The following is a 26,723-nucleotide window of genomic DNA, read 5'->3' on the forward strand; positions in this document are numbered from 1 at the left end:
TCAGCTTCTATCCTTTACCTTCACCTTGCAGGTCGGCTTAGACGGGTGCTCAACAAATGTCAAGCTACTAAACACCGGGACTTGGTAGTTCAAATAATTTCTTTTGGGTTTCTGCTCTTCTTCCAGTGTCTGGTTAGTGGCACCTCCAGTCTGATGAATTAGGAAAAGCAAGTGGAGTTTGGAAAAGTTCGACACCCCTCCGGTCCTCAGACCGCTATTTAGGACTTAACAACACTACACTCCTTCATCTGCCCATGTCTATGGGGAAAAGGACACGGCACGAACATGCCAGCACCTTTGACAGCTTTCAAGTAAGTGTCTGTTATCAGCAAGTCTCGATGCTGAGAGCCCAACAAATGCTTACTGAATCCAGGAGGGACAGTCTGCCATTAACTAAGTCTCTAAGGCAGTAACTCAAGAAGAGTTACCAGGAGCTGATGCGGGAGGAGAGAAGACGCGAATTGGAACCCGTGGGAATATCCGACCACCAGGTAGCCCCGGGGCGGCACTGCAGCCCTGGGGAGCTCTCCAGACGACTCCCCTTGGGGTCCCAGCGGCACGTGGCGGGCTCGGGCCGGCGAGCGTCGCGGCGGTGGGGGAGGGGAGCGGCGTGGGCCCAGGCGGAGGGGTCCAGACCGCCCGGGAGACGTTTGAGCAGGCTCCGAGTGCGCAGGCTCGGCCCAGGCGCAACCAGTGCGCGCAGGTCTGCGGGGGGGAGACCCGCGGGCTGCGCGTCCGGGACTCGGAGCACCGGGGTCAAGGTCTGCCTGCTGGCACCTCGGGTCCGCTCGGGACCCGTGACCCCGCGCGGTGCTCCCGCCCCGGTCGGCGACGCCCGCTCCGAGCCCGTCCTTCCTCCCGCGCGCAGCCGCGCGCTCCCCCGCCGGTGCTGCCGCAGTGGTCGCGCCCACCTCCCAGCCCAGCCGCACCGGGGACTCCCCCGCCGAGTGTCGCGCGTCGGCGCCGCTGCCACCCCGGCTCTGCGCTCTCGGGTCCTCCCGGCCCCCGCTCCCGTCCCTCTCCGGGCCACCCTTGCTCCCCCCGGCCGCCGCGCCCGCCGTCCCCATCAGCCCCTGTTGTCTGGCCGCCGGGCCGCGGCGGGCGGGAGCAGCCGGAGGAGGAGTCGCAGCCGGGAGGCGGTGGCCCGAGCCCATGGCGTACAGTCAGGGAGGCGGCAAGAAGAAAGTGTGTTACTACTATGACGGTGAGTGGCCCCGGGGGGCCCTGCGGCGGGGCGGACGGGCGGCTCGGGGTGCTTAGGGTGGCCGCCCGCGGGGACACGGACTCGGCCTACCCGAGCGGTCGCGTCCCGAGGACACCCGCCCTCGCTGGTCTCGGGTCCTCCGCGCGGGCCCGCGCGGGCACGGGAGTGCACTGCCTCGGACCGGCTCCCCCTCCGTCCCTCCCCAGAGAACCCCAGTCGGTACCCCGGGCTTGACTGCACAAAGCCGGCGGCCCGAAGCTCCGCCCCGCGTCCCTGTCCCCTCCCCCGCTTGCCGGGTCCCCCTTCTCGCCCGAGATCTGTCTGCTCTCCGCTGCCAGCCTCACCCCGGACCCCACCGCCCGGGTGGGGCTGCGGAGGAGTTGCTGCTGGCCGGGGGCCAAGTTCGCAGAGCGGCGCCGTCTCGGTCGTGTTTTTGCGTGGACTCCATCCCTCGCCTTTGTTCGCTGGGTTCTACCAGCGCCACTCTCTCAGGGTTCAGATCGTATTGGACGGTGGCGATTGAGGGGTTTTGAGTTGGGGATAGGTAGGCCTGTGGGGGAGTAGTAAGAGGAAGGAGGGAAGCCTAGAGTTGTTCCTGTTTGATGGGTCCTGGCATGCCCCCGTGGGAGGTTGTTACCACCCACTTCTTTGTTGCTCTTTGTTCGATCTGCAATTAAACCCTACTCTGGGGTTTAGGAGAGAGCTTGGGCATCCTGCTTAGGAAGTCTCTCGCAGTGTGGTGGGGTCCCTGCTGCCGGAAACTTTGAGAAATGGACTAAATATTCCAAACGGGTAGGGCTGAGCTCACAATGCAATGAATGGCACAAGATTGTAAGGGTTATAAGGGTTCTCTAATTTGCAGTATGAGCAGTAAATAGTCTCCGAGTTCTGTTGGCTGAGCTGCTGGTCTCACTAAATGGACATATTTCGCCCGGAGACAACTCAAGATAGTCTTGAGGAAAGAGTAAGGAAATTTGACAGAACTAGTTGGGAGCTGTTTTCTATATTTGGTGTATTGAAGTCACAGTGTCTTGGAGAGGTAGATTAGCACACAGAGAACCAGGCTGAATGAAACCGACTCCAACTTGAAAATAGTCGTGTGTTTTCTTGGTTTGGCAGAATCATTTAATAATAAAATAGCCACTTCAGTCACTGGCTGAAAAATCAAAAACCTTACAGAAAGCTAGGACAAAATTGAAAAGGCTTTTAAATTGTTTTTCGTTTTTGTTTTTGAGACTATTTTGCTGTGGCTGTTGTGGAACTCACTAGTAAACCAGGCTAGCCTCTAACTCACAGAGATCCACCTTCCTCTGCCTCCCAAGTCCTGGGATTAAAGGCATGTGCCACCGAGGTTTGGCTTAAAAAGCTGTTTAGAGGACTAGATATGTATTGAATAAATTTGTTTGAATCACACTGTCATGGAGGGCAGAAATGAGAGAACAGGTCAGTTTAAGCGTGAATTGCATTGTGAAGTTGGATTCATGGGAAGCCCTTGTCCTGTATTCTGATTTCTTGGAAAGGGTGTAATCCTGTAAATTCATGTGAAAAGTTATAATAACAGCCTTTCTAAACTAAATGCTTGCTCTTGTTAGAGGATAGAGCCAAGGGAAAGGTTCAACAGTTAAACTCCTGTGCTCAGTCTCTTCAGCTGTCAGCTCTGTTGTCAGTGATGAACTCTAAGTCACTTGTAACTTTCACCAGGCCTGATGTAGAACCAGACCTTCTCTGTTCAGCTCTTTGTTCCTGGGTTCATGTGTGGGGTGAGCCTTTGGTGAGGGATGGGATGGGCACTGGTCACAGAGGTGGATGGATGGAGGCATTTTCTAATCATGTGGTTTTTGAATTATGCCCACGTAACTGCTCTGCCTCTTTATAAGCAACCAGCTGTGTGACTGATGGTGGAAATCTGCTGGCATGTCTGTCTGTGGTTCTTACTTGACAAGTTTTTAGAGTGGACTGTTTTCATTCTGAATATTTGCATTTGGGAGGAAGCTAACAAAATTGAGATTATTAAATTGATGTCATAATTATGCTAATTAACATGTGATGATAGCATGCTAGACTACAGAAATTATCTTCATTACCAAAACCCTATTCTTGTTAGTTTATAAAAGCAGCAGTGATTTTTAATTGTCTTTATTAAATTGTGAACAAAGGGTGCAAATAAAGTAACTTTTGTACAGAAAAGCGTAGGACTTTCCGATGCACAGACGGGTTGGGGGAGGACAGTGGGTGGAGTTGTAATGGGGCTTGAGCCTGAGTTAGTTGCTTTAACTTGATTGGTAGAGAAAGTAGAAGGAATGAAAAAAGGAAAGGAGTGAAGAAGCAAATTCTGTAACCGTGGGCATTCTGTCTTTAGGTGTAACGGGGCTGATACAAGAATTAAGAATTCTACAGAGAAGCTAACTGTTGTCAGATTTATTTTATTTTTATTTAAAATGGTGTTGTCAGTGTCTTTTGCTAGGTAGGTTTTTGGTTTTTTTGTTTTTGTTTTTTTTTGTTTTTGTATAGTTGCATGAGTTTTTACTGTCCACAAAGTGGATAATTGGTTTTTGGTTATAGATGCGTACTAATGAGCTATTGCAGCAGTCTGTGAATACTGATGTTCCTTACACATTTAAATAGCATTTAAATATGCTTGATGATAATCCCCACAGAATTCTCCATCCTTGGCTTCCCTCACATTTCACCCTATCAGAGAGGCTTGGTTCCCAATTACCATCTTTTCTTTTTTCAAAAATTTTTTTATTTTTGTCTGTCACTTCTATGGCCCAAGTTTTTTCTCTTTCTCCTAAGAACAAAAGTTTCATAAGGACAGTTTCTTTCTTTAAGATTTATTTATTATGCATACATTGTTCTGTCTGCATGTACACTTTCATGCCAGAAGAGGGCACCAGATATCACTATAGATGGTTGTGAGCCACCATGTGGTTGCTGGGAATTGAACTCATGACCTTTTTTGAAGAACAGTTGGGTGCTCTTAACCTCTGAGCTATCTCTCCAGCCATAAGGACAGTTTCTAAACTTGGGCTTTGAATTGTTGAAGAAATGACTGGTGAATCATTACGAATATTGTAGGTTCACATAAAACATACACATTCTTTATTTTTTCTTAAAAAAAATTGTTTTGATTTATATGCCTGCATGTTATATGGGCATTTGTGCACCTTGTATGTATCTGGTACCCTTGAAGGATAGAAGGGGGTGGTGGGTTCCCTGGAGCTCAGTTAGGGGTGGTAGTGAGCAACCATGTAAAAGCTGGAAACCGAACAGCACTTAACCCCTGAGCCTGCTCTCCTGTCCCTTCCTTTAAGTCTTATAGTTACAGGCAGAAAGGATGTGGGTGTGCGCTGCTTCTTACAGATGAAGGCAGGTGAACACTCGTTCAGACTATCACTTTCCTTCCCACGTTGGTTCTTGTTTTAAAGACTAACCTGGAATCCAAAGCTTTTTCTTGTGCAGAGTTTTGTTCTGCTGCCTCCCAAAAAATGTATAAATAATCGTTTGTTTCCTTCTTCCTCCCTCCCTCCCTCCCTCCCTCCCTTCTTTCTTTCTTTCTTTCTTTCTTTCTTTCTCTCTTTCATTCTTTCCTTCCTTTCTGTCTCTTTCTTTCATTCGTTCATTTGTTTTGTTTCTCAAGACAGGATTTCTCGGTAACCTTGGCTATCCTGGACTTGCTTTGTAGACCAGGCTAGCCTCGAACTCACAGAGATCCCCTGCCTGCTTGCCTCTGCCTCCACCTCTGTCACCACGCCTGGCTCATTAATTGTTTCTTTTCCTTAACAAAAGTAAATGTTAGCAACTTCTTCTGAACGTTGGAGTTGGTAAAGAAAAGCAAAAATTTTGTTAGCAAAATGAAGTATGTTGCCGATAGATTGAAGTTCTACTCCAATGATGTTTGTCTAGTCAGTCTCACTTTGTTTTGGTGGTTTGTACTTGGACATGATATCAGTTTTGGGTTCAGAAACATGACCTGTTTTAAGTCCCTGCTGTATGTCATATATACAGAGATTACTTAAAAAGAAAATGGATGTTTGTAATAGAGTACGAGAGGGGACCCTTGGTGGAGTGACCAGACAGTCATCTCAAGGAAGAAAACGCACCAGTCTTTAAAAAGTCCTCCCTGAGACACTGCAAAGCCCAAATCCTTGGAATGTGTCATACCAAAGAGAAAGGAGAGCCAGGGAAGACACAGGGAGCAAGGGATGCTGGGCTTGGCCACAGAGGGCCAGGCACAGCCAACTTGGTAGAAAGAGATCTTGACTTATTCAGGGAGTGTCCTGAAGCTTTTCAAGTGGAGGCCACTCTCTTAAGAGAGTTGGTGAGTAGAATGTAGGTAAGGAAACAAGCACCAAATACATATTTGTCTACATACTATGAAATAGTTGTTTTTTAGATAGAAAGGGTACATGTGAGAGTGGCTTATAGAAAAAACATGAACTTGGTGGTGGTGTGGGTGGAGTTAGAGCTGGGGAATGGTCATTCCTGGAGTGAGTATGAGCTGAGCCTGAGACTGTACATTGAGACTGTATAGACCAATCAAGGGCTGTGTGCTGGCCATTATGTATTTGAGATCTTTATTTAGATCAAATGAAAATAATGTAGAAAAGTTACCTAAAAGCCAGAGAGGAAAAGTAGCTAGTGAATTTGTATTTCTCAGCTGATAAATGGTAAGTCATTGAGGTGTTGAAGGAGATGGTGTGGAGAGACACAGCACCCAGGAATTGTTGCTGAGAAATAGGATAGAGCCATCACCCCTGGAATACTTGGCCACCTAGGTTAGTGCCTGCCTGCCTGCCTGCCTGGCCCGTGGCAGGCTCTTTCTTGTTAGGTCGATGAGGAAATTAAGGAAACTGAGATTTTAAAGGGGGTTGGAGAAAGTGGGCTTAGGGAAGGAACAAAATGGAGGAACACAGTATTGTGGAGACCCAGACTCAGAATGTGTCAAAGAATGGGCCAGCAGTGTTCAAACCTTCTGCAGAACCACTGTATAGAGACAAAAACTGCATATAGTATTTTATTCTTGTTTTTTGACAGTTTATCTATGTACAGGGTGAAAGTACATTTCACAGTTCTGAAATTCACAGTGATCTGAAAATTTTGAGTTTTTTGTTCACTCATTTGGAATCAAAGGCTTATCCTGAATTAATATCATTCTAGTTCATTACCTTTATTCCATTTACTATGATAGTTGCATATTTTTGCTTCAGAAATACATTTGATCATAGACGGTTGCCCCAATTTTAATACATTACATATTTTTATCTTGAATTTTTCTGTATGCTCTTGATTGGTAAAAGTATATTTAAATATTTGAATAAAAATGAAATACATCTAAAATGCTCAAATTATGTAACTGACAAAGACCATGGGTACATGAAATTGAGAAAAGAAGGGGGCGGCTAGATGGCTCAGGAGTGGCTGCTCTTTCAGGGGACCTGGGTCCGATCCCCGGCACACAGATGGTCTGTAACTCCAGTCCCTGGGGATCTAGTCCCTTCTTCTGCCCTCCATGGGTGCCTCGCACAGACATTCATACACATTAAAGAAATTTTGTAAAGGATCAGTTCAAAAAACGTTTTCTTAAGAAAGAAAGAAGCAGGACTTTATTAAGAAGTAGTTGTCTACAGAATAGCCGTACGTAGAACTGGTGCAGAGCAGGAATGTTAGCAATGGTTGTTCTTCCTCCTCTACTCCTCCAAGAATCACCCACCCTCTGAGCGCTGGTGTTATAGCGTTCACTGCCACACCCACAAAATGCTTCTTTTTCTTTCTTTTTGAGACTATAATATTGATTACATCTTTTCTTCTCTTTCTTCCCTCCAAACCCTCTTGTATAGCCTTTCACCTGCTCTCTTCTAAATTCATGACCTCTGTTTTCTTGAATTCTTTATGTATATATACACACATATAATTATATTCATATTTATTGTATAATCCTAAGTATAGAAATACAGCCTGTTCAACCTGTATAATGTTACTTGTATGTTGTCAGGGATGACCATGTGTTATTAGAGAACCAGTTGGTTTGCCCTTCCCTGGGGAAGACTATTTGTCCTGCTCTCGTGACTTAGTTGCCTACATTTCTTTGTCTAGGCTTTGTCAGGAGGCCTCTCCTCCTGAGCTTTCCTTCATCTACATTAGCATGCCTATTGATGTTCTTGTTCAGGGCGTGTATAGCCGGTTATGTTGGTGACATTTCTAGAAGACGCAGACTCAATTCTTCTAGCTCTTAAAATCTTTGCGCTCTGTCTTCTCCAGTGATCCCTGAGTCATAGGTGCAAGGTTTGTGTTGTTGATGTATCAGTTGGTGCTGGGCTACATAATTCTGCATTCCAGTTGGTTGTGGTTGTCTGTAAGGGTCTGTGCTACAAAAAGAAGTTTTCTTGATGCGGGATGAGGACTACACCTGTGTATAAGGACAAGTGTAGATAGAGATAGATAGATAGATAGATAGATAGATAGATAGATAGATAGATAGATAGATAAAATGTAGATAGCGATTATGCTGGTTTAGTAAAATAGCAATTGTAATTCTATTCTAAAATCCATGGCTTCAGTAGAACTAGGGAGTTGGCTAGGTTTCTAGTACGAGGTGTGATTTCTCTCGCTGAATAGGTCTTAAGTCTAACTAGTAAACTTGTGGTTACAGCAAAGACCTGTATGCCACTATGGCACATTTATGGTGCCATGGTGGTGGCTACTGTGATTCGTGGGTATCATAGCTGGGTGAGACTTTTGGTTGCTTCTCTCCTGGAAGCTTACACAGTTCCTTTTAGTAACATGAAGGGTCGGGTAGTCTCAAGAAGGAGGAGGCTTTCCGGTCAGGTCCGGCTCAGGAGTCTGTCCATCTAAAGTGCAGGGTGTCTTCAGTGTTAGGCAGTTTTCTTCCACCTCTAGAGGGCAACCAAGCTTAGTAGCCTGTAAGGTGTTTGGGGAATTTCTTGGAGAAGACCCTGACCAACAACTCAAAAGAGGATTTCTCAAGCCGGGTATTGGTTTGTTGTTGTTGTTTATGGATAATGGCTCCTGGAGGGAGCGTGTGTATATTTATACACTGACTTGTGTGTACTGTAGGTATTTTAGGACAGTAGTATGATTGCTTTTGATTCCTTGAGCCATCCTTACTGCCGCTTTACCCTCCTTCCTTGTCCTGTACTTATCTCCTTCCTCCTCCCTAGTTAGAAGCCCTACTTCCATATTGCCCTACATTCCCTCTCCTTCCTCCATCCCCACCTGCTCTGCCCTTCTGTGCTAAAGAATTAAACCAAAGGCTGTACACGCTAGAGAAATATTCCACCACTGACTTTGGAGAGATTTTGAAAAAAAGAAAAAGAAAATCATCATCTGTGGCTTGGCTGTCCTTTGAATGTATCCTTTAGGATAAGTGAATATTCTTAGTAAGAATAAAGGCATCAAAATAATGGCAAGTTTGTTGAAAGGTGTATATATTAGTATATAGCTGAGGCCCTCGTAGTTACAAGTTAATTACTTTCATAAATTAGGTAGGTCATTTACTTTGTTGATATTCTTTAAAGTAACAAAGACCATGCTTTGATTAAAAGCATTTATCTATCCCATATTCTCCTCTCACTACCTTTGGCCCTGCTGTTACTTCCTTGTGACTTCCATTGCTCTGCCAGTGACAGTACAAAAGAACATTTACTGCCTGTGATCTGTCCTTCCTGGATCTGAATGTAGCTCCTATCTGCTAGTTGTATGACCAGCTACATTACTTAACATGCTTGTATAGCGAGCTTCTCCATGATTATAAAATGTTAGCATGCCCTAGAGTTGAAAAGATAAAAACTAACACTAAGTACTGGATAAATGTTCTTGCTATCGCTTTGTATTTTTTTCCAAACACTAAAACTTAAAGTTGGCTGGGTAGGGAGAACATCTGCAAGGACCTTGGGTAGGGGAAGAATATGATCAAAATATATTTAAGTTAGAATTGCTTTAAATTTTTTTTCTACAAAGGTTAACGGGATGTATTGTTTCTTGGCTCTGCTATTTTCATTCACCTTTGAAAAGCTGGCTAGCATTCTAAGTGGCCCTGTATCTTCAGAACTTAGCTTGTGTTAAATAAACTGGAGGTACTACACCATACGACCAGAAGACATATTATATAAACATGAATGTTCAGCTGGGTCTGGTGGCAAAAGCCAGTGGACTCTGAAGGATCATCAATTCAGTGGCTACCTGAGCTATATAAGGAGAATTTTGTCTCAAGTGGGGGAAAAGCAAATGTTTCCTGGGATATTGTCAAGTAGAAAACACGAAACTTTCTATATTTTTTCTACTGTACAAATGAAAAGGTATTATTGGGCAAGATTCTGAAAGGGGGGTGTTTGTTTTTGAGAGAGGGTCTTACGGATGTAGCTCTGGCTGGTGTAGAATTCTGTAAGTAGATCAGGCTAGCCTTGATCTTACAGAGATTTCCCTTTTTCTGCTTCCCCAACTCTTTCTGTTTCCCTAAGTACTAGACTAAAGATGTGCACCACCACTCAAAGTTTAAGCTTTGTCATTTTAAGGGCAGGTATATGGGATTTGGCACCTAGCATTTATTGTATAAATCTGTGCTGAAACGGTAATATTTGCAGACTGTTAAAATCAGCTCTGCTGTCCTAACACATTTTTGAGTGTTTTATTTAAACAGCAGTAGTAACACTGATTTCTCATGCTTGATAAGGCTGTTGTATTAAGTATCCGTTATAGTGCTGGAGAGATCGCTCAGCAGTTAAAGAGCACTTGAAGCTCTTGCAGAGGTCTCGGTTTTTGTTCTCAGCACCCACAAAGCAGCTTTCAGCCATCTGTAACTCCGGTTCCGGGAGATCTGACTCCTACTGACCGCCACAGACACTAACCATATATGTGGTCTGCTGATGTACATGCAGCCAAGCACTGGGACACATAAAGTAAAAATAGTGTCTTTACCTTAACAGTAATACATAGTTTTTCAAAGCTTGTTGACAAGCTTTTCCTTGTCAGCATTTTATGATAAGTAGTAAAACCTTGCCTAAAAGTATTTTGTTGCTAAAGACCAGATTTTGGCATTATTTTAAATGTTTTAAAACATTGGCATCTAAGATATTTTAATAGACGGACCACACTATTTAGTCCTGAGAAATGAAGACAAGACTGTCATTATTACCCTGAAAAAAAGCCTTGACTCTCACCTTATTGACACTGAACTTCTAAACACTCTCAGAACACCAGCTCAGCTCTTAAGAGATTTCTGCACCGTGCCAGTAAGGGAGGCAAGAAACAATACTAGGTGAAAAAAGGAGATCATACCCCAGACTTCAAGAATACATTTTATGTATTTAAATTTTAAGAAATAACAACAAAACCCCACTAAAAATGAGTTTCATTTAAAAAAAAAAAAACAAAGTGGTAAAATTGGAGAACTAAAAGTCTGAAAAACTTTCTCCTTTTACAGAGAAAATATGTCTTCAGCATGTATAAATCTGCATGGTATATTAGATTTCTGATGTAATTTGAATATCAGAAGGTAATCTGATTTTTAACAACTCTTTAAATGATAAACCTTTTAATATCACACATACACACAGACGGGGACACTCACAGATGGGCAGACATACACACACATCCGTGTCTGCATTGTTTAATGAGCGTCTTTTCTCTTTTAGGTGATATTGGAAATTATTATTATGGCCAGGGTCATCCCATGAAGCCTCACAGAATCCGGATGACTCATAATTTGCTGCTAAATTATGGCTTATACCGAAAAATGGAAATATATGTAAGTACTCCTCTGGCCCTGCTTTTTAAACTAGTATTTGCAAGCTCATCGTATGCAGCTGTTGGCTATGCATGTAGGAAATGAAAAGATGTGAAAGAAGGCAGCTTTTTTGGTTTAATTCATCAGAGAAAGCTTAAGGTATAGGAGTAATTATCCCGTCCCTCTTTAGTCATTTGAAACACCTCCATTCTTAGCCTGTGTTTCTGAAGAATAGCTTTGTCCAACATACCAAATATTTGTGTGGCAATGCTGTTGAATTGCCTGTGCTGTTAAAAAAAAATTGACTTGGAGTTGGTCAGGGAACTTAATAGGACAAGGGTGCTTGCCACCACGCCTGGTGACCTGTGTGCATTCCTCAGCTCTCCCATGGTGAAAATAGAGACCAAATTCCCTCAGGTTGTCTTCTGATCCTTGTGGGCACAGTGACACACGCATCTCCAGAAATAAGTAAATACAGTGTGATTTTTAAAGAGAAAAGAACTGGCCTGGACTATTGCAAGCGTTTGGGGAAAATTGATCTTACAAATATTTATGTGATTATCACATATATATCAAATCCTGATGATAGCCAGGTCAGTAAACAGTAGTATAAGGTACACAGCCACCTTAAGAGTCTGCATAAAAAGGGCAGCGGCGCATGTAAAATGTATAAAGTAGGATAATGCTTAACTACTGAAGAGAAGAGGGCTCGGAACAGTTAACAGGGCTAGGAAGTGTTACATGAATTTTCAGATAAAGATGTTTTAGAGAAGTGGGAGGCCTGGGGAAGAAGTCTGTCATAAGTGAAATTGAGCTTTTCAGAACAAAAACTAGAATAAAAGAAGCCCAAGGAGGACCTTAAGCTGATGTTCTCAGAAAACATTGATGCAAATCAGTGGGTAGAGCGCAGCAAGGGTGTGATGGGAAAGAGTCTGAACATGTGACCAATACTGCTAAACAAGAGTGGCCTAAGCTTTCAGAGGGGCGTACTGCCTCCTGGAAGACGAGTGGATGAGTTTGGATTAGCTTTGTAGTCTGTGTTACTCAGGTGGATCTAGTTCATTTGAAGATGCTGACTGGGAACTAGTACATACCATTTGATGGTTCTGAATTAACAACTACAAATTCCAACATCCTGCCATTTTTCTTTTCAGAGGCCTCATAAAGCCACTGCTGAAGAAATGACAAAATACCACAGTGATGAGTATATCAAATTTCTGCGATCAATAAGACCAGATAACATGTCTGAGTACAGTAAGCAGATGCAGAGATGTACGTTGTAAATAACGTATTTTACTAGTGGTGAATTAAATGAGTCATTTCAAAGCTTATATGTAGAGTTGCCTGAATAGGTATTTTTAGTAGTTAAAAATATTAATGTAATTATTAATTCAGAAGGTCATTGGACCAATCTTAATTTTACTTTAGAAAACACACCTATATGAATGCTGGTTTGGTCTTTTACTTTCATTTTCCTCCCATGATACCTTTGGGATTGTCAGGGAGATCACTTTCTTTTACAAAGGAAAAGCTTATTTTATTTTTTTTAAGATTTTTGTAACTCTAATTGACCTGGAGCTTGCTAATGCAGACCAGGCTGGCCTTGAACTTAGAGAGATCCAGCTGCTTCTGCCTCCCATATTAACACTGCTGCGGTTTTGTCTTATTTGCTTGCATCATTTACATTGCCTTATTTACATTGCCCTGTGATGTGAAGACTGTTTCCCCTTGCTGGGATGTTAGTGAAGTGTTTTGTATATTTTGTATATATCCTAACATGTTTCCATCTATAGGTAAAAGTATTTTTTTAATGTCAAATACTGGTAATGAATTAAAGAAATATTACTGCAATTTCTAACACATGCGGAATGCTTTGAAGCTTAATGCTGGAGCCCATTTCCTCAGTGAGAGGTGGACTCCAATGATGACAATAAGAATTTCCCAAGTTCAGAGAACCTTTTTTGTCATGTTTCTCTACTATAGATTAGCCCATTTGATTGATTTAATGCTATAATAGGACAGATAGTATTCATCTACAGGGTTGTTTTTTGTTTTGTTTTGTTTAATTTGGGATTTTCACAGTGAATTGTGTGTGGCCGTTGGATAAAAGACAGGATTTGTCTAAAACCTTTATAATGCTGACTCATATTAAAGCATGATATTTGAGTAACCAAAAACTAAAACTGATTATTTATAGTCCTTGTAATTTGTAGATCTGTAGAATATTTGTCCTCTTCTGGAAGAGGCTGTCATTTGGGGCGTTTCGAGTACCTCAAAACAGATTATACACATCTTCTACAGCATCTTCTTTTATGTCTTTGTTCTGTGAAATTGTTTAAGTCTTAGCATCTTCTAAAATCAATTTTAGCCACAGGGTGAAAAATCTGTTAATATTTCCTTGATACTAAGAAACGTTTCAAAAAATAAAAAAAATAAAAAAAAGAAACGTTTCAAAGTTAGGGGTCTTGTGTGTGAGTGAGGAGTTAGAAAGCTACTTAATTTTAAAACTCTGATACCAGATTAATGTTTATTTTTCTGTCATATAGGCTTTTGGTTTTTGTAGTTGGTGGTGGTTGGTTGGGTAGAGATACTTCACAAATTTATATCCTCATAAGATTTCGTAATGGAATTCCATACATAGCAGTTTAATTATATTGAGTTATATCTTACAGTTACAAGTATTATATTACTACCATGAAAGGTATGCCCTATGATTGCCCAAAACAAACATATTTGTACTAAGAAAAAGCCTTTAATGATTTACATGGGTTGACCTTAATGAAATTTGTTTTCCACAGTTAATGTTGGGGAAGATTGTCCGGTATTTGATGGGCTCTTTGAGTTTTGTCAGCTCTCAACCGGTGGCTCGGTTGGTAAGTACCCTGAGCAGTCAGGTTCAAGCGTGATCTGAAGGGTTATGGTGTCTGAGAGCTCTTCTCTAAAGCAGAAGTTGAATGGCACTAAAGCTTTGTTTTATTTCGCTTTGTTGCTTCTTAGCTGGGGCTGTGAAGTTAAACCGGCAACAAACCGACATGGCCGTCAACTGGGCTGGAGGGCTGCATCATGCCAAGAAGTCAGAAGCATCAGGATTCTGCTATGTTAACGATATCGTGCTTGCCATCCTCGAATTACTAAAGTAAGCTAATTCAGACTGCCGCTCCCTGTGATCAGGTCTCTTAATTGATATAAAATGGACTTTAAGGAATATTGAGATCATACTAGGTTGATGCTCAGTCTCCCGTGGACTCTTTACGGGAAGTACGCGGAAATGAAGTACCTGTGGCTCTGCAGAGAGCAAGAAGTGAGCACAGGTGTCCACGCTGGCCGGAAGTCCTCGTTGTGAATTCGGGTTTGCATTAGTTTTATTTAATAAAAGTGGCCACTAGGCCTAGAGTGTGAACACTGACGGTAACTTAAAGACAAAACTTTGAAACCTGTGTTAAAGGAAGTGTGTCTACCCACCTAGTGAGCCTGGCTGACCACAGCTCCATCGTCCAATAAGGCTCTGTTGCCTACTTATAGATACACACGTATGCCTGAGTGTTGAAGTTTTGGAATTCATCTTTAACTGCTTATTTGAGAGAGCAGGAAGGTATATAGAATTTGGAGATTTCTGCAGTTAGATTATTTTCCACTGTTGGCTGTAATATTTTAGGTGATTGCATCTCTGATTTTTCTAAATTTGTGCTTTGTAGACTTTGTGTTCTTGCTCCACATGTGCCTTCCAGCGGTTAAATTGTGGTATGGACAGCTTAAATAAGTAGCAGCTGAAAGTCATCGGCACAGCATGTGTTTGACTCACCAAAACCAACAAATACCTTAAATCATTTTTAATTGGCTTGAATTAACTCTGAGCAGTTTGCTGTTCTTTTTCTTTTGAAGCTCAGTCTTGAGTAAGCTCTATTGGCCTGTACGTTGCTTCACTTGGTAAAATTGAACATGATTTCATTGGTTTGGGAAGCAGCTTTCCTTGCTCCTCTAGCACATTGGCCACTTGAAAGCTTTATGATTCTTTTTTAAACTTTGTGAAGAAATTCTGCTATGATGAAGCCCACCATTCACAATTTTCATAGATTTTTCTCAGTGTTGCTTTTCTGTGTTTTGAGAGCATGATGAGTGCCTGGTTTGATTTAGGCTTACATTGTATTAGCACAGCTGTGACATCTTTGGATAATAAATAAAAAATTGTTTTAGTCAGCTGCAGTGACAAGGCAGTCATTTTACAGCTGCATACCACGAATTAATTTTGTTTTTAGATTTATTTTTTGTGTATTGGCGTTTTGCCTGCATGTATGTCTGCACCATATATGTGCAGTGGCTGTGGAGGCCGGAAGAGGGCAGTAGGTCCCCAGGAACTGGAGTTAGGAGATGGTTTTGAGCCAACATGGGGGTGCTGGGAATTTTACCCCGATCTTCTGGAGGAGCAGCCAGTGCCCTTAACCACTAGGCTGACTTTCCAGCATCTAGGGGTTATATACATATACGTGTATATATGTGTGTGTGTGTGTGTGTGTGTGTGTGTGTGTGTGTGTGTGTGTGTGCTTGTACACACACAGTTTTTTCTTTGGGCATACATATGGAACTAATGCTGTGTCCCATGGTGGAGTGACTCCAAAAGTGTACTTGAGTTGTTGCTGTGACTGATTTGTGGTGTACAGAGCATCAGTTGAGTGAAGTGATCTCTCACAATCACAGGACAAAGGATGCCGTAGAGAACGTGTAAATAAATAAATGTCGTGTTGCTGTAAACAGTTTTTATGGACATGGAAATTTGACTGTCACATAACTTCCATATGTTATAAGATATTCTTGGTTTGATTTTATTTTTGAACCATTGAAAACTGGGACAGTGGTGGCACACCTATTTCTAGCTCTTCAGAGGCAGGTAGGTTTTTGAGATAAGGCTGTTTAAAAGAATAAAAAATACTAACAGGACTAGTTAGGCCACAGTTGCCCACGGGTTATTTTATAATGCGTGAATTTTTCTTTTTTTATTGATTTATTTTTATTTATGAGCATTGGTCTTTTGCGTGGGTGTATATCTGTGAGTGTGTTGGATCCCCTGGAATTGCAGTTACAGACAGTTGTAAACTGCCATGTAGGTGCTGGGAATTGAAGCTGCCAGTGCTGCCAACCAGTGAGCCATCTCCTGGCCTACCTCCACCTTTTGGGTTTTGGTTTTTCGGTATAGTCCTGGCTGTCCTGGAATTTGCTCTGGAGACCAGGCCAGATGTGCCTGCCTGTGTCTCCCAAGGGCTGGGATTAAAGGCCTGCACCACCAAGCTGAGCAGTGTTGAAATTTTCTAATGTAGTAATTGGCATAAATGAGTTATGAATATATATAGAAATATATGACTGTTTTAAAGTGTACAGAAGAGGGTGTAGGCCTCAGAGTACTAGATTGTCTTGGTTGCTCAAAGGAGACTGGATGTTCTGGGGTCAGGATGCCCTTAGGCTGACTGGGGGATAAGAATGCCTGAACATTCTTCCTAAGATCGAGAGCCAGTTTCTATATTCCGCTGACTTTTGCTTTTCTTTCAGGTATCATCAGAGAGTCTTGTATATTGACATAGACATCCATCATGGTGATGGTGTTGAAGAAGCCTTTTATACAACAGATCGCGTAATGACTGTTTCATTCCATAAATACGGGGAATACTTTCCTGGAACCGGAGACTTGAGGGTAAATTGTCTTGTTCATTTTGAGAGTGTTTTTATGGTGGGACTGAGGCATCTGGAATTGTGTTATCAGCTGTTTCTTAATGTAGATCTATGGCCTTGCCTTACTTTGATTATTCATTTTGTTTGTGTATTTGTGGTGAGACCTAGACATGTGGCATTTCTTGATGGAGATATGGCCTCACCTTAGTTGAGCAATTGTTTGGATCATTATTCACTGTTAGGATTTCCAGATTGTATGTCAGCTGAATGGTGCTTGGTGTTCAGTTTTGATTACTCTGTTATGTAGGAATGAGGTGTTTCAAAAGGTCTCGACTCAGCTAGGCATAGTACTTACTTAGAAACCTTAAGAGGTTTGGTGGTCTCTCCAGGCACTACAAGTTGTCCATGGGTAGCAGGGGCTGGTCTCATAGTGGAAATGGACAGTGCTATGGATGTGTGATACAGGATATCACACTGTCTTGAGGTGGTGGTGGGTTGGGAGAGTCCAGGCAGGGTCTTTTTTCAGGATCAAGGGCATAGCCTACCACATGGTCCCAGGGTGTGTTGGTAGGTTGTGTGGAAGACTGATTTTGGGGTCCCTACCTGGGGTTGTGTTCACAGGACTGCATGTGGTTCCAGAGTGGTGTGATGGGTGTGGTGGCTGCAATGCAGTTAGAGGTGCTGGCCCTGGGGATTCCTGCCTGTGGTTCTGGATCATAGCTCTCCTCTCAGTTCAAAAACGATGAAGTTAGTAGGGTCTGCTTTTACATCCTGTAAAATTGTTCCATGCCTGATCAAACTGGGGTTTATAAGAAGTTTTATTTTGTGTGTTTGGGAGGGGCATAAACGTGCCACGTTAAAGGATAACTTGCAAATGCCATGTGGGGAGATCCTGAGCATCAGACTTAGGGCATCTGACTCAGTGGGCTTTGCCTGTTGGATCATTTCACCGGCCCAGACTACAAGACTTGTGTTCTATTTGTATTAACTGTATATCACTTTTAAAAATTGCCTGAGAGCTTAAAAAGTACTTATAGATACTGGAACATGCGCTTGCTTATTTTGTATTTCCTTTTCCAAAATTGTGTATGTCTTTTAATCATTTCAAAACATGTAAGGCTCTTTCTTAAAAAATAATCTCTTAAAATCCATTTCTGTGCTTCAGGATATTGGTGCTGGAAAAGGAAAATACTATGCTGTCAATTTTCCCATGAGAGATGGTATAGATGATGAATCGTATGGACAGATTTTTAAACCTGTAAGTACTGCTTTCAGAAACAGAAGAGATTTTGTAAAATATCCTTATATGCTAATGTGTCGTCTTCTGTGGCTAGATAATCTCTAAAGTGATGGAGATGTACCAGCCTAGCGCTGTGGTGCTGCAGTGTGGCGCAGACTCCCTGTCTGGGGACCGGCTCGGTTGCTTCAATCTAACTGTCAAGGGTAAGCATTCCAAGGCTAATCAAGTTCATCCATAAGTGGTTTCTCTCCTTCCCGAGAACTGCCCATAAACGTTCTCATGGTTGAGGGCTGCAGAGACGATTAAGAACGCTTGTTCCTTTTACAGAGGACTGGCCTGGGTTTGATTTCCAGCCAGTTACAAATGTAACTCCAGGGGCTCTAGTACCCTCTTCTGATTTGCACCACCAGGCATGCATGTTGCATACAACATAAACATATCAATATATATATTAATTTCTTGTTGTTATATTTTGCTGGCCAGTTTGATGCCAAGCTGTGTACTCTATACTTGTATTTTTAGCGGATTTTAACTTTTTGTTGTGGTTGCTATGAGGCTGACTAGGTAATCTTGTTCCCCATAAGTCTTTTCTGTGTTGCTGTATTTATCCATGAATAGTTAGTTTGTTGCCGTGCCAACTAGGACAGGAGTTGTCTGTGTTTTTTTCAGTCCTGTCAGTTCTTTTTTCTGAAAACCCATACCTGGTTGTCTGAGGGCATTGTTTGCTGTCACAGAAGATGAGGATTCGGCTTGCCTCACTTTATTCTAGCATGCATGCTCCTTCATCATATCCTGGTCCATAAGATTCTGGATTGGGTGTTCATTTCTTAACATCACCAGTGTTTTTTGGCTTAGCAGTCTTCTCTACTTGCACGACTCACTTTCTTTTTTTCATTTCTTGCTTGCTTAGTTTTCTCTTTGCTCATAACTAAACTGAATTTCTAAATATATTCTGCTCAGCTTTTTCAAGGTCTGTGTCACTTTCTGATCTCCTCCTTCTTGGACTAAGTGTCCTCATGGGTCTAATGGGACATAGTGCTTTCTTGCTTTTTTATTATATTTGCCCTCCATTTCCTTCTCAGTTGTTACCTAACACATGGTGGACACATTCTTACGTATCTTCATCGGTGGTGCTGCCCTAATTGTTAAGTCCTTATGAAGTGTTAAAGTCAACATGCTAAGTAAAAGTCTTAAGTCACCTTTATGGAATGAACTTCTAGAGTATAAGATGAACTTCTAGAGTATAAGAATGAATCAAAGTGGAGTGTCCAGCACATGCTTTTAAACCCAACATTGGGACAGCAGAGGCAAATGCAAGTGGCGTCCAGCTGGGTCTATATAGCAAGCTTCATGCCAGCTAAGGCTTTATAGTGAGACCCTGTCTCAAAATATAAAATAAGTCTATTTAAAGAATAAACCTTCATAAGTTAATAAAGGTAATGTTTGGATTATTACCTTTGACTTAGCATGCACAGGGCATGTATTACTTTCTTTTTTTTTTTTTTACATTGTGTGTAGTCCTTTTCTGTGTGAACCTTCAGGTGACAAGTTGACTTCTTGCTTTGAATTCTCTTATAGAACTTTTACAATAACTAAGCGTAGACATTAGCAGCTACTTAGGATTGTTCCTTGCAGACCAACCTTAGGACTGTGCTTACACTCTTAACCTGCTTTGTATTGAATTGTGCTACACAAAATTAGTTACTTTTCTGTAGGTCAGCATTCACCTAATGGCACCTTCATGTCGTCGATTAAAATGTGTAAATACCATCTCCTGTTTGAAAGCGGATATGAATTTCCTGAAGTTCCCTTCCTTTTAGATGCTAGGCACCTTTACTCTAAAATGAGCACTAACTCTGGTTCTAGAGTACACTGTCAGTATTTCTTCTGTAACTGGAAGTCTGTCTGTATTTAAAAGTAGCAACTTTCATTATAAACTGCATTGGACTCTATAGTACATCTATATTGTATTTTAGCAGGTAGAAGCTCGTTTGTGTAAAGCATATAAGAATATTTGCAATTCCCTTTTCTGACTTAGACTACGACTCTGCGAGTGGTTTCAGCTACATTTCCCTCAGACCTAATTGCTGCCCAGCTCGCCCCTCCTTAATTATGTTCTTGTGTTCTTTTCTGTGCTTCCTTTTACAGGTTTTAGCCCTCGTTTTACAAAATCCCTTTGTAATAGTTTTTGCCTCTATGGGGTGGTAGGAAGGAGGATGCTCGTTTTGCCTGCTCTCTTTCCTTGTAGTCTGTAAACTAGCTTCCGTCCTTACAAATGCCCGTATGGGCTTCTCCAAGAAACACTTGTTCTGGTAGATGTCTGGTTGACAATTACATGAAGTCTCTTTAGGTAATTGGGATGTTTTTTTCCTTTGTGCCATTTTGTTATTTTTAAAAGTTGCAAAAACAAACAACAATGTGAAAAAAACCACACACTGAAATTGACCAGCCCCAGAAACTCAATGACTTCTATGCATAGATTATCCATCATCTCAGTGAAGGGTAAAAGTCACTGCAATGGAATTTTTTTTTTTTAATTAAGGCTAAAACCCATAAAAAGAAAGCTTGGGGGAAAAATACATAGATGATTTCCTGTTGTCATCATTGAAGGATTTTCTTTCTTCTGAATTATGTACTTGAATGATAATGGCACTAGAAGTTACTGGTTATTCATAACATTTCTATATTAGGTTTGTAATCTTAAGTAAGTTAAAAAAATTATCCCAGCAACCACATGGTGGCTCACAACCATTTATGATGACACCCGGTATTCTCTTCCGGTGTGCAGGTGTACATGCAGACAGAATAGTGTATGCATAATAAATCTTTAAAAAAGCTATGCATAATACCAGCACATAAAGACAGTCTGGTCAAATTTTATGAAATAGCCTTCCATAGTTAAGACACATACATCTGTGGAAGAAAAAATTCAGAATTTGTATAGTGTTTCATTGATATGATTTTTCTCTGCCTTACATGATCGTGATCTCACATGCATGTCTTCTGTGTCAGTAAAATACATGTGTGCCTATTTGGATACTAATATAATAAGTTATTTGTTGGATACAGTCCTCGTCCTCATCCTCTGCCCCACGGTGGCTTGGCCTGCTTATGTCGTCTAGACTGGCCTCCTCTGATCCACCCACCTCACCTTGCTGGCATGTGCCACTTCTGGCTGTCTAGAAACCCTATTTTGGTTGAGTAAAATTTTGTTTGTATTTATAATTTTTAAGGTCCAATTTTAAGTTTCTACAAAATACATATTTTGTTGTTACCCAACTCTTCTTTGTCTTAGGTCATGCTAAATGCGTAGAAGTTGTAAAAACTTTTAACCTGCCGTTGCTGATGCTTGGTGGAGGAGGCTACACAATCCGAAACGTTGCTCGGTGTTGGACGTACGAGACGGCAGTTGCCCTCGACTGTGAAATCCCCAATGGTAGGTGCTTAAGTTGTAGTGTCTCCCAGAACATCCGGTCTATAAAATAGGTGAGTGTGAGAGTCTGCTGCCACGCCCCGGAGTGTGTGATCTCATCTAATGAGAAGATGGGTACGTTGCAAATCTGTGAGAGCGCATTCCCGGTGTATTCGCTTTCAAGCTTTCCTCAGAAAATAGTTCTCTACTTCAATCTATACTATGTTTGTGAGCTTATATGGAAACTAAGCTCTCAATGGTTAACTTGCTTTTCATTGTTTTTAATAGAGTTGCCATATAATGATTACTTTGAGTATTTTGGACCAGACTTCAAACTGCATATTAGTCCTTCAAACATGACGAACCAGAATACTCCAGAATATATGGAAAAGATAAAGTAAGAAATAATTTCATCTTAATGAAATTTTAGGAGGCTATAAAAGGTCAAATAAAGGAAGTTATGTTAGCTGCATGCATCAGATATTTCCTTTGTTTAAATAAAAGGATTTGAAATCTTAAGAATACAGATGTTTTTGCTGTACCATATTAACACAAATATACAACCTTTGTAAATAGAAACATTTTTATTAGTTCAAGTGCATTTTAAATTGCCAAGGGCACTAAATCTTACACTTTCTTGCTTTCCATTAAAGTAGTAATTTGTTCGCATTATCTGAAATGTTTTATTAAAGCTTTGTCTCTGTAGAATGCAGAAAGACTCTGCATTGGTATGGGTTATGTTCTCTCTCCCATAGATTAGTTGTATGGTCTTGGACAAGTGCATTTGTTTCCTCATCATCAAATGGGGCGTGAAATAGTACATATCTCTTGTGCGGTGGGTTCACATAGCTAATACTTGCAAAGAATTGGTGCTTGAATACTGTTTTGTTTAGTGGTTAACTAAATGAAAGATGATTTTTGTTTAATGTTTCTCCTGTGTATAATAGTAACTTTATATTAAGTGAATTTTTCTGACAAATTGTGTCATTTAGACAGCGTTTATTTGAAAATCTACGCATGTTACCACATGCACCTGGTGTTCAGATGCAAGCTATTCCAGAAGATGCTGTTCACGAAGACAGTGGAGATGAGGACGGAGAAGACGCGGACAAGAGAATTTCTAGTAAGGAGGCCCTTGATATGTGTTTCGGCTTTTTTCTGATGTATCAACGTAAGACTGAAATTGAAGGTGTACAGAGCATGTTTCCCAGCAGGTGTTGTGATTATCCTTGTCTCCATTTCTACTGTGCGTAGATTTAGCTTCCTCAGGCCTCAGAGCCTGAATTAATATCACCAGTTTCCTTTTGTATGACTGCAGATATAGCTGTGTCCAGAAAGTAGGCACTTGATGTATTGGAAAAGTATTCCGTTTGTTCGGTGGGCAGAGTTGAATGTGTTAACTACTTATATAGTAGATTAATTAATGATTACTGAACCTGTGGCTGTTATCAAGTTTATTAAAATCTTTTGTGTATCAGTTCGAGCATCAGACAAGCGGATAGCTTGCGATGAAGAATTTTCAGATTCTGAGGATGAAGGTGAAGGAGGGCGTAGAAATGTTGCGGATCATAAGAAGGGAGCAAAGAAAGCTAGGATTGAAGAAGACAAGAAGGAGGCGGAGGACAAAAAGACAGGTCAGTTTATGTTTGGTGACTGTTTCATTGTTCTGCCCAAGAGCTGCACTGTAGCTTCTAGGAAATCCCTCAGTCACACCGGGCAGGGACGTCAGTAGGCAGCTTCTCCTTTACTTGTTCAGTGCTTTCAAAATTGGTCTAAGGTGTTTGGAAGTGTTTGTGCTCACATTTTCTTTGTGATATAGAAACTTTATCTCCTTTTAATAACATAGACAAAAATAGCAGACACGACATGTCACAGAATGGATGCATTTGCAGAACGCTGATGACGGAGTAGAGCAAACATTGGGCGTGGAGCCGAACTCTATCGTATCTACTGTAGCTCAGATGGCCTTGAACTCACAGGGATCCTCCTGTCTTGTCCTTCCTCTGTAAACTGGGATTAGAACATGGCAATCCATCTAGCTCACAGCTAAAATTCTGAGATAATTTTAAATGTTTTAAAGTTGACTTAATAAAGCAGAAGTTAAGCTCCATAATTCTTTAGAAAGGTGCTTTAAACATGAAGCCTCTCCAGGAACTAAAGGAAGTAAAACTGAGGAAAGGTAGGATGGGCCTTAGCAGCTGGGCAGCAGTATTTTCTAATGTCATAATGTATTTCAGAAAGGTATGCCATTTTAGCACCTCTTACATGTTTGATTGTGCTGGACTATGTAGGGGTAAGGCTAGGAGGCAGTCTCTTCAACATGCTTCCTCATACTAACAATGACAGGGATGCCACTTTTAGTTGGTGTGTTAATCATGGAGGCAGGCCTCACTCCGTAGGCCTGCATACTTTGATTGCGCAGTGTGCTGGCTTTGGACTCAAGCCATTTCCTTCCTCAGACTCCTGAGTGCTGGGTTACCGAAATATGCCACCACAGCCAACTCAGTTTCTTTCATTGTAAAATACCTTCTGCATTTTCTCTTTCTTCCAAGTAGGAAAGTGTCTCTTACTATTAGACAAAATTAGTGCTCTTTTAGACAAAAAAAAAAAAAAAAAAAAGACAAAAATCTGTATGTCAAAACCTAAAGAATAAGAACCACCACCCCTTTGGCACTATCAGTAAGAGTTTAGCTAGCCAAAATTAGCCAAAAACTGAAATGTAGTAAAATTGTCATTGTCGGCACATATATTTGTCAGAACAGTGACATCAGTGCAAGGTCTGTGTTACCCAAGAATGCTGATCTGCCTGTACCTCATCGGCATCATAACTTTATTTTATATAGTGAAAATTCTCTGAACATCGGTGACAGGTAACTTTTAGTAACTTAGGAACTTCAGTTTAGTGGTAGTTAAAACTTTAAGGACAGAACAATGGGATCTAACCAATGTGGACCATCAGGGTGGCTCAGCAGATAAAGGTGCTTGCTGCCAAGCCTGATAACATGGGATCCCCAGGATCTACATGCTCGAGGAAGACAGCTCACTTCTGCAAGTTGTCTTCTGACGTCCTTGTGGATGCCATGCCAAGTAAGCCCTGTATACACACACTCTAAACGAGTGAATATTAAAAAAGAAAAGGAAAAAATACAGAAAACAAAATGATAGCTTCTGCTTGCTTTTAGGATCACGTGCTCTTTGTACAGCACAAACATGTCATCTTCAGCTCCTTCTGTCTCACCACTGCCACCTTGACCCAGAGTCTGTTAAGCTACTCTTGGGAAGATACTCTTCCCTTTTTCCTGCGTGTGTTCATCCTTTGGGACCATTTCAGTGTCCTTCCCTGCCGACAGCTCCTGACCGTGCTGCACTTCTCTGTACTCTGAAGTTCTTTGCAGTACCTGTTACGATGCTTCTGAACCAAAAACTAAAAAGGGTGGGAGCACATCATCACATGGACAGTGAGCTCTGACATCACTTAGCTCAGAATCGAACATGACATTTCTAGTGATGGAATTCCTGTGTAGTGAAATTGCATAGCACACCGTTTTTATTGTAAGGTAAAATATATATGTTTTATATTTCAAAATAGGTTTTAATCTTTTTCTTTTGCCTTTAGATGTTAAGGAAGAAGACAAATCCAAGGACAATAGTGGTGAAAAAACAGATACCAAAGGGTGAGTGATGCTTCTTATCTCTCTACATGTGTTTGGGGCGGGGCAAGGCGTGGGGAAGCCATGTATACTTTAGAAATAGTGCGCTACACCTAAAGACATTGTACTGTAAGAGATGTTCTGGGTGTGGCCCATATGTCCTACACTGTTCATATATGAGATCATCGTTTTCTTGATGCTCAAATTTCTGTGCTTGGACTGTTTTGGTGTTGGGAGACACGCTAGTTTAAGAAACATTGGGTTAAGTGAAAGTGTGTTTGAGAATTTTATTATCAGAATGCATGTGTGTAGGTGAAAAGGCTTGGGTCTGTAACCTGAGCATACTGGAGAGGCTGAGGCTGGAGGATTGCCATTAACTTCAATCCAGACTGAGCTACATAGTGAGTTTTAAAATGTCAGTCTGGGCTCAAGAGTGAGCTTCTGTGTCAAAAGCTTAAGTACGCATGCTTGGCCACACACAGTTGTGTGCCTTTTTGTAAGCATAGCTTGGAATGCTTAGTTGTAAAACCAGTGGAAGATTTCAGGTTTTCCATGGTTCAGAACCAACACTGAAATTACTTGGTGTGAATCTGCAAGACTTGATGGGTAGCGAGGCCAGTGCTCTTAAACCGAGACTGCTGCTTTAATAATTCACTGTGCCTCTTTCAACAGAGCCAAATCAGAACAGCTCAGCAACCCCTGAATTTGACTCCCCAACTGTAGGAACCTCTGGAAAATTGAGACGATACTGGGATGAGAAACCTTTGCTGTTTGAGGACTTTGGCTTCATTTTATACTGTTTTGGCATGGACTGTATTTATTTTCAAAATGGCTTGTTTTTGTTTTTCTTGGCAAGTTTTATTGTGAGTTTTTCTAATTATGAAGCAAAATTTTCTTTTTTTTCCACCATGCTTTATGTGATTGTATTTAAATTGATGTGTTATTATGTCCAAAACAGGATCTATTAAAAAAGCAATTGGCCTTTCTGAGCTGATTTTTCCATCTTTTGTAATTATCTTTATTAAAAAATTGTACTTGGATTGTCTTCTGTCTGTTCATTATGAAGGCTTGTTTCCGAGTCTGTAGGACTGGAATATACCAAAGGTCATTTCAGTGTGAGACCATCACTTGATCTCCACAGTGCTCACTGGCTCTAACAGTATTTCTTACTGCAGTAGGAGTAGCACGGTGTTACTTTCTATAGCTTAGACAATGCCAGTAAGCCTGGGATTTCATAAATTATCTCCAAAACTCATAAGCTGTACAGCTGGAATGAAGGAATCTTCTTTAAAGCTGAACCAAACACTCAAAACTTAGAAACAAAAATTGAGAATTGAAGGAGAAGCCTGTAATTGCACAAGGCAATTGTATATGTCTTTGCCAAATGGCCTCTTAAGAGTCTCTCTGTCGCTCTCTGTCTCACACACACCATTCAGCATGTGCGCTCTCTGGCCTTCATAGGGTTGTAGCCATTGCTACATGCTAAATGCATTTAGTCCAGCTTCAAAACTGCCTGAGTCTGTCACAGTCTGAACAATGTTTAAAAGTCCAAAGTGCAAAGTCTTTTCTAAGATTCATGCAGTATCTTTTTTTTCCATGTAATGTTACTTGTAAAATAAGCAAATCACTCACTTCCAATATATAATGGCCTAGGATCTACGTTATCATTCTGAAATGAAGGAAAGGCAGAATAGTGAGGACCAAATACTGGTTTGGTCTTACCAAAGTAAGACCAAAAACCAGCTAGGCAAACTTCCAAATTTTGTATCTGTCGGATATCAAAATGCTCTTCAGATCTCTTAACTCCTGTC

General features: G+C 41.4%; 1 protein-coding gene across 1 annotated transcript; it reads left to right on the forward strand.

Moving 5' to 3' along the window:
- Positions 1 to 935: 935 nt before the first annotated feature.
- Hdac2 (histone deacetylase 2) lies at positions 936 to 25,952 on the forward strand. Its single transcript, XM_021639351.2, has 14 exons — positions 936 to 1,204; positions 10,858 to 10,970; positions 12,104 to 12,221; positions 13,748 to 13,822; positions 13,947 to 14,085; positions 16,491 to 16,632; positions 17,776 to 17,868; positions 17,945 to 18,053; positions 21,146 to 21,286; positions 21,551 to 21,659; positions 22,255 to 22,385; positions 22,741 to 22,896; positions 24,879 to 24,936; positions 25,585 to 25,952. Exons 1-14 carry the CDS (start codon positions 1,153 to 1,155, stop codon positions 25,613 to 25,615), a joined length of 1,467 nt encoding a protein of 488 aa, XP_021495026.1. The 5' UTR covers positions 936 to 1,152; the 3' UTR covers positions 25,616 to 25,952.
- The last annotated feature ends 771 nt before the right edge of the window (positions 25,953 to 26,723 follow it).

This window comes from Meriones unguiculatus, chromosome 20 (assembly GCF_030254825.1).
Source record: "Meriones unguiculatus strain TT.TT164.6M chromosome 20, Bangor_MerUng_6.1, whole genome shotgun sequence".
Taxonomy (NCBI): Eukaryota; Metazoa; Chordata; class Mammalia; order Rodentia; family Muridae; genus Meriones; species Meriones unguiculatus.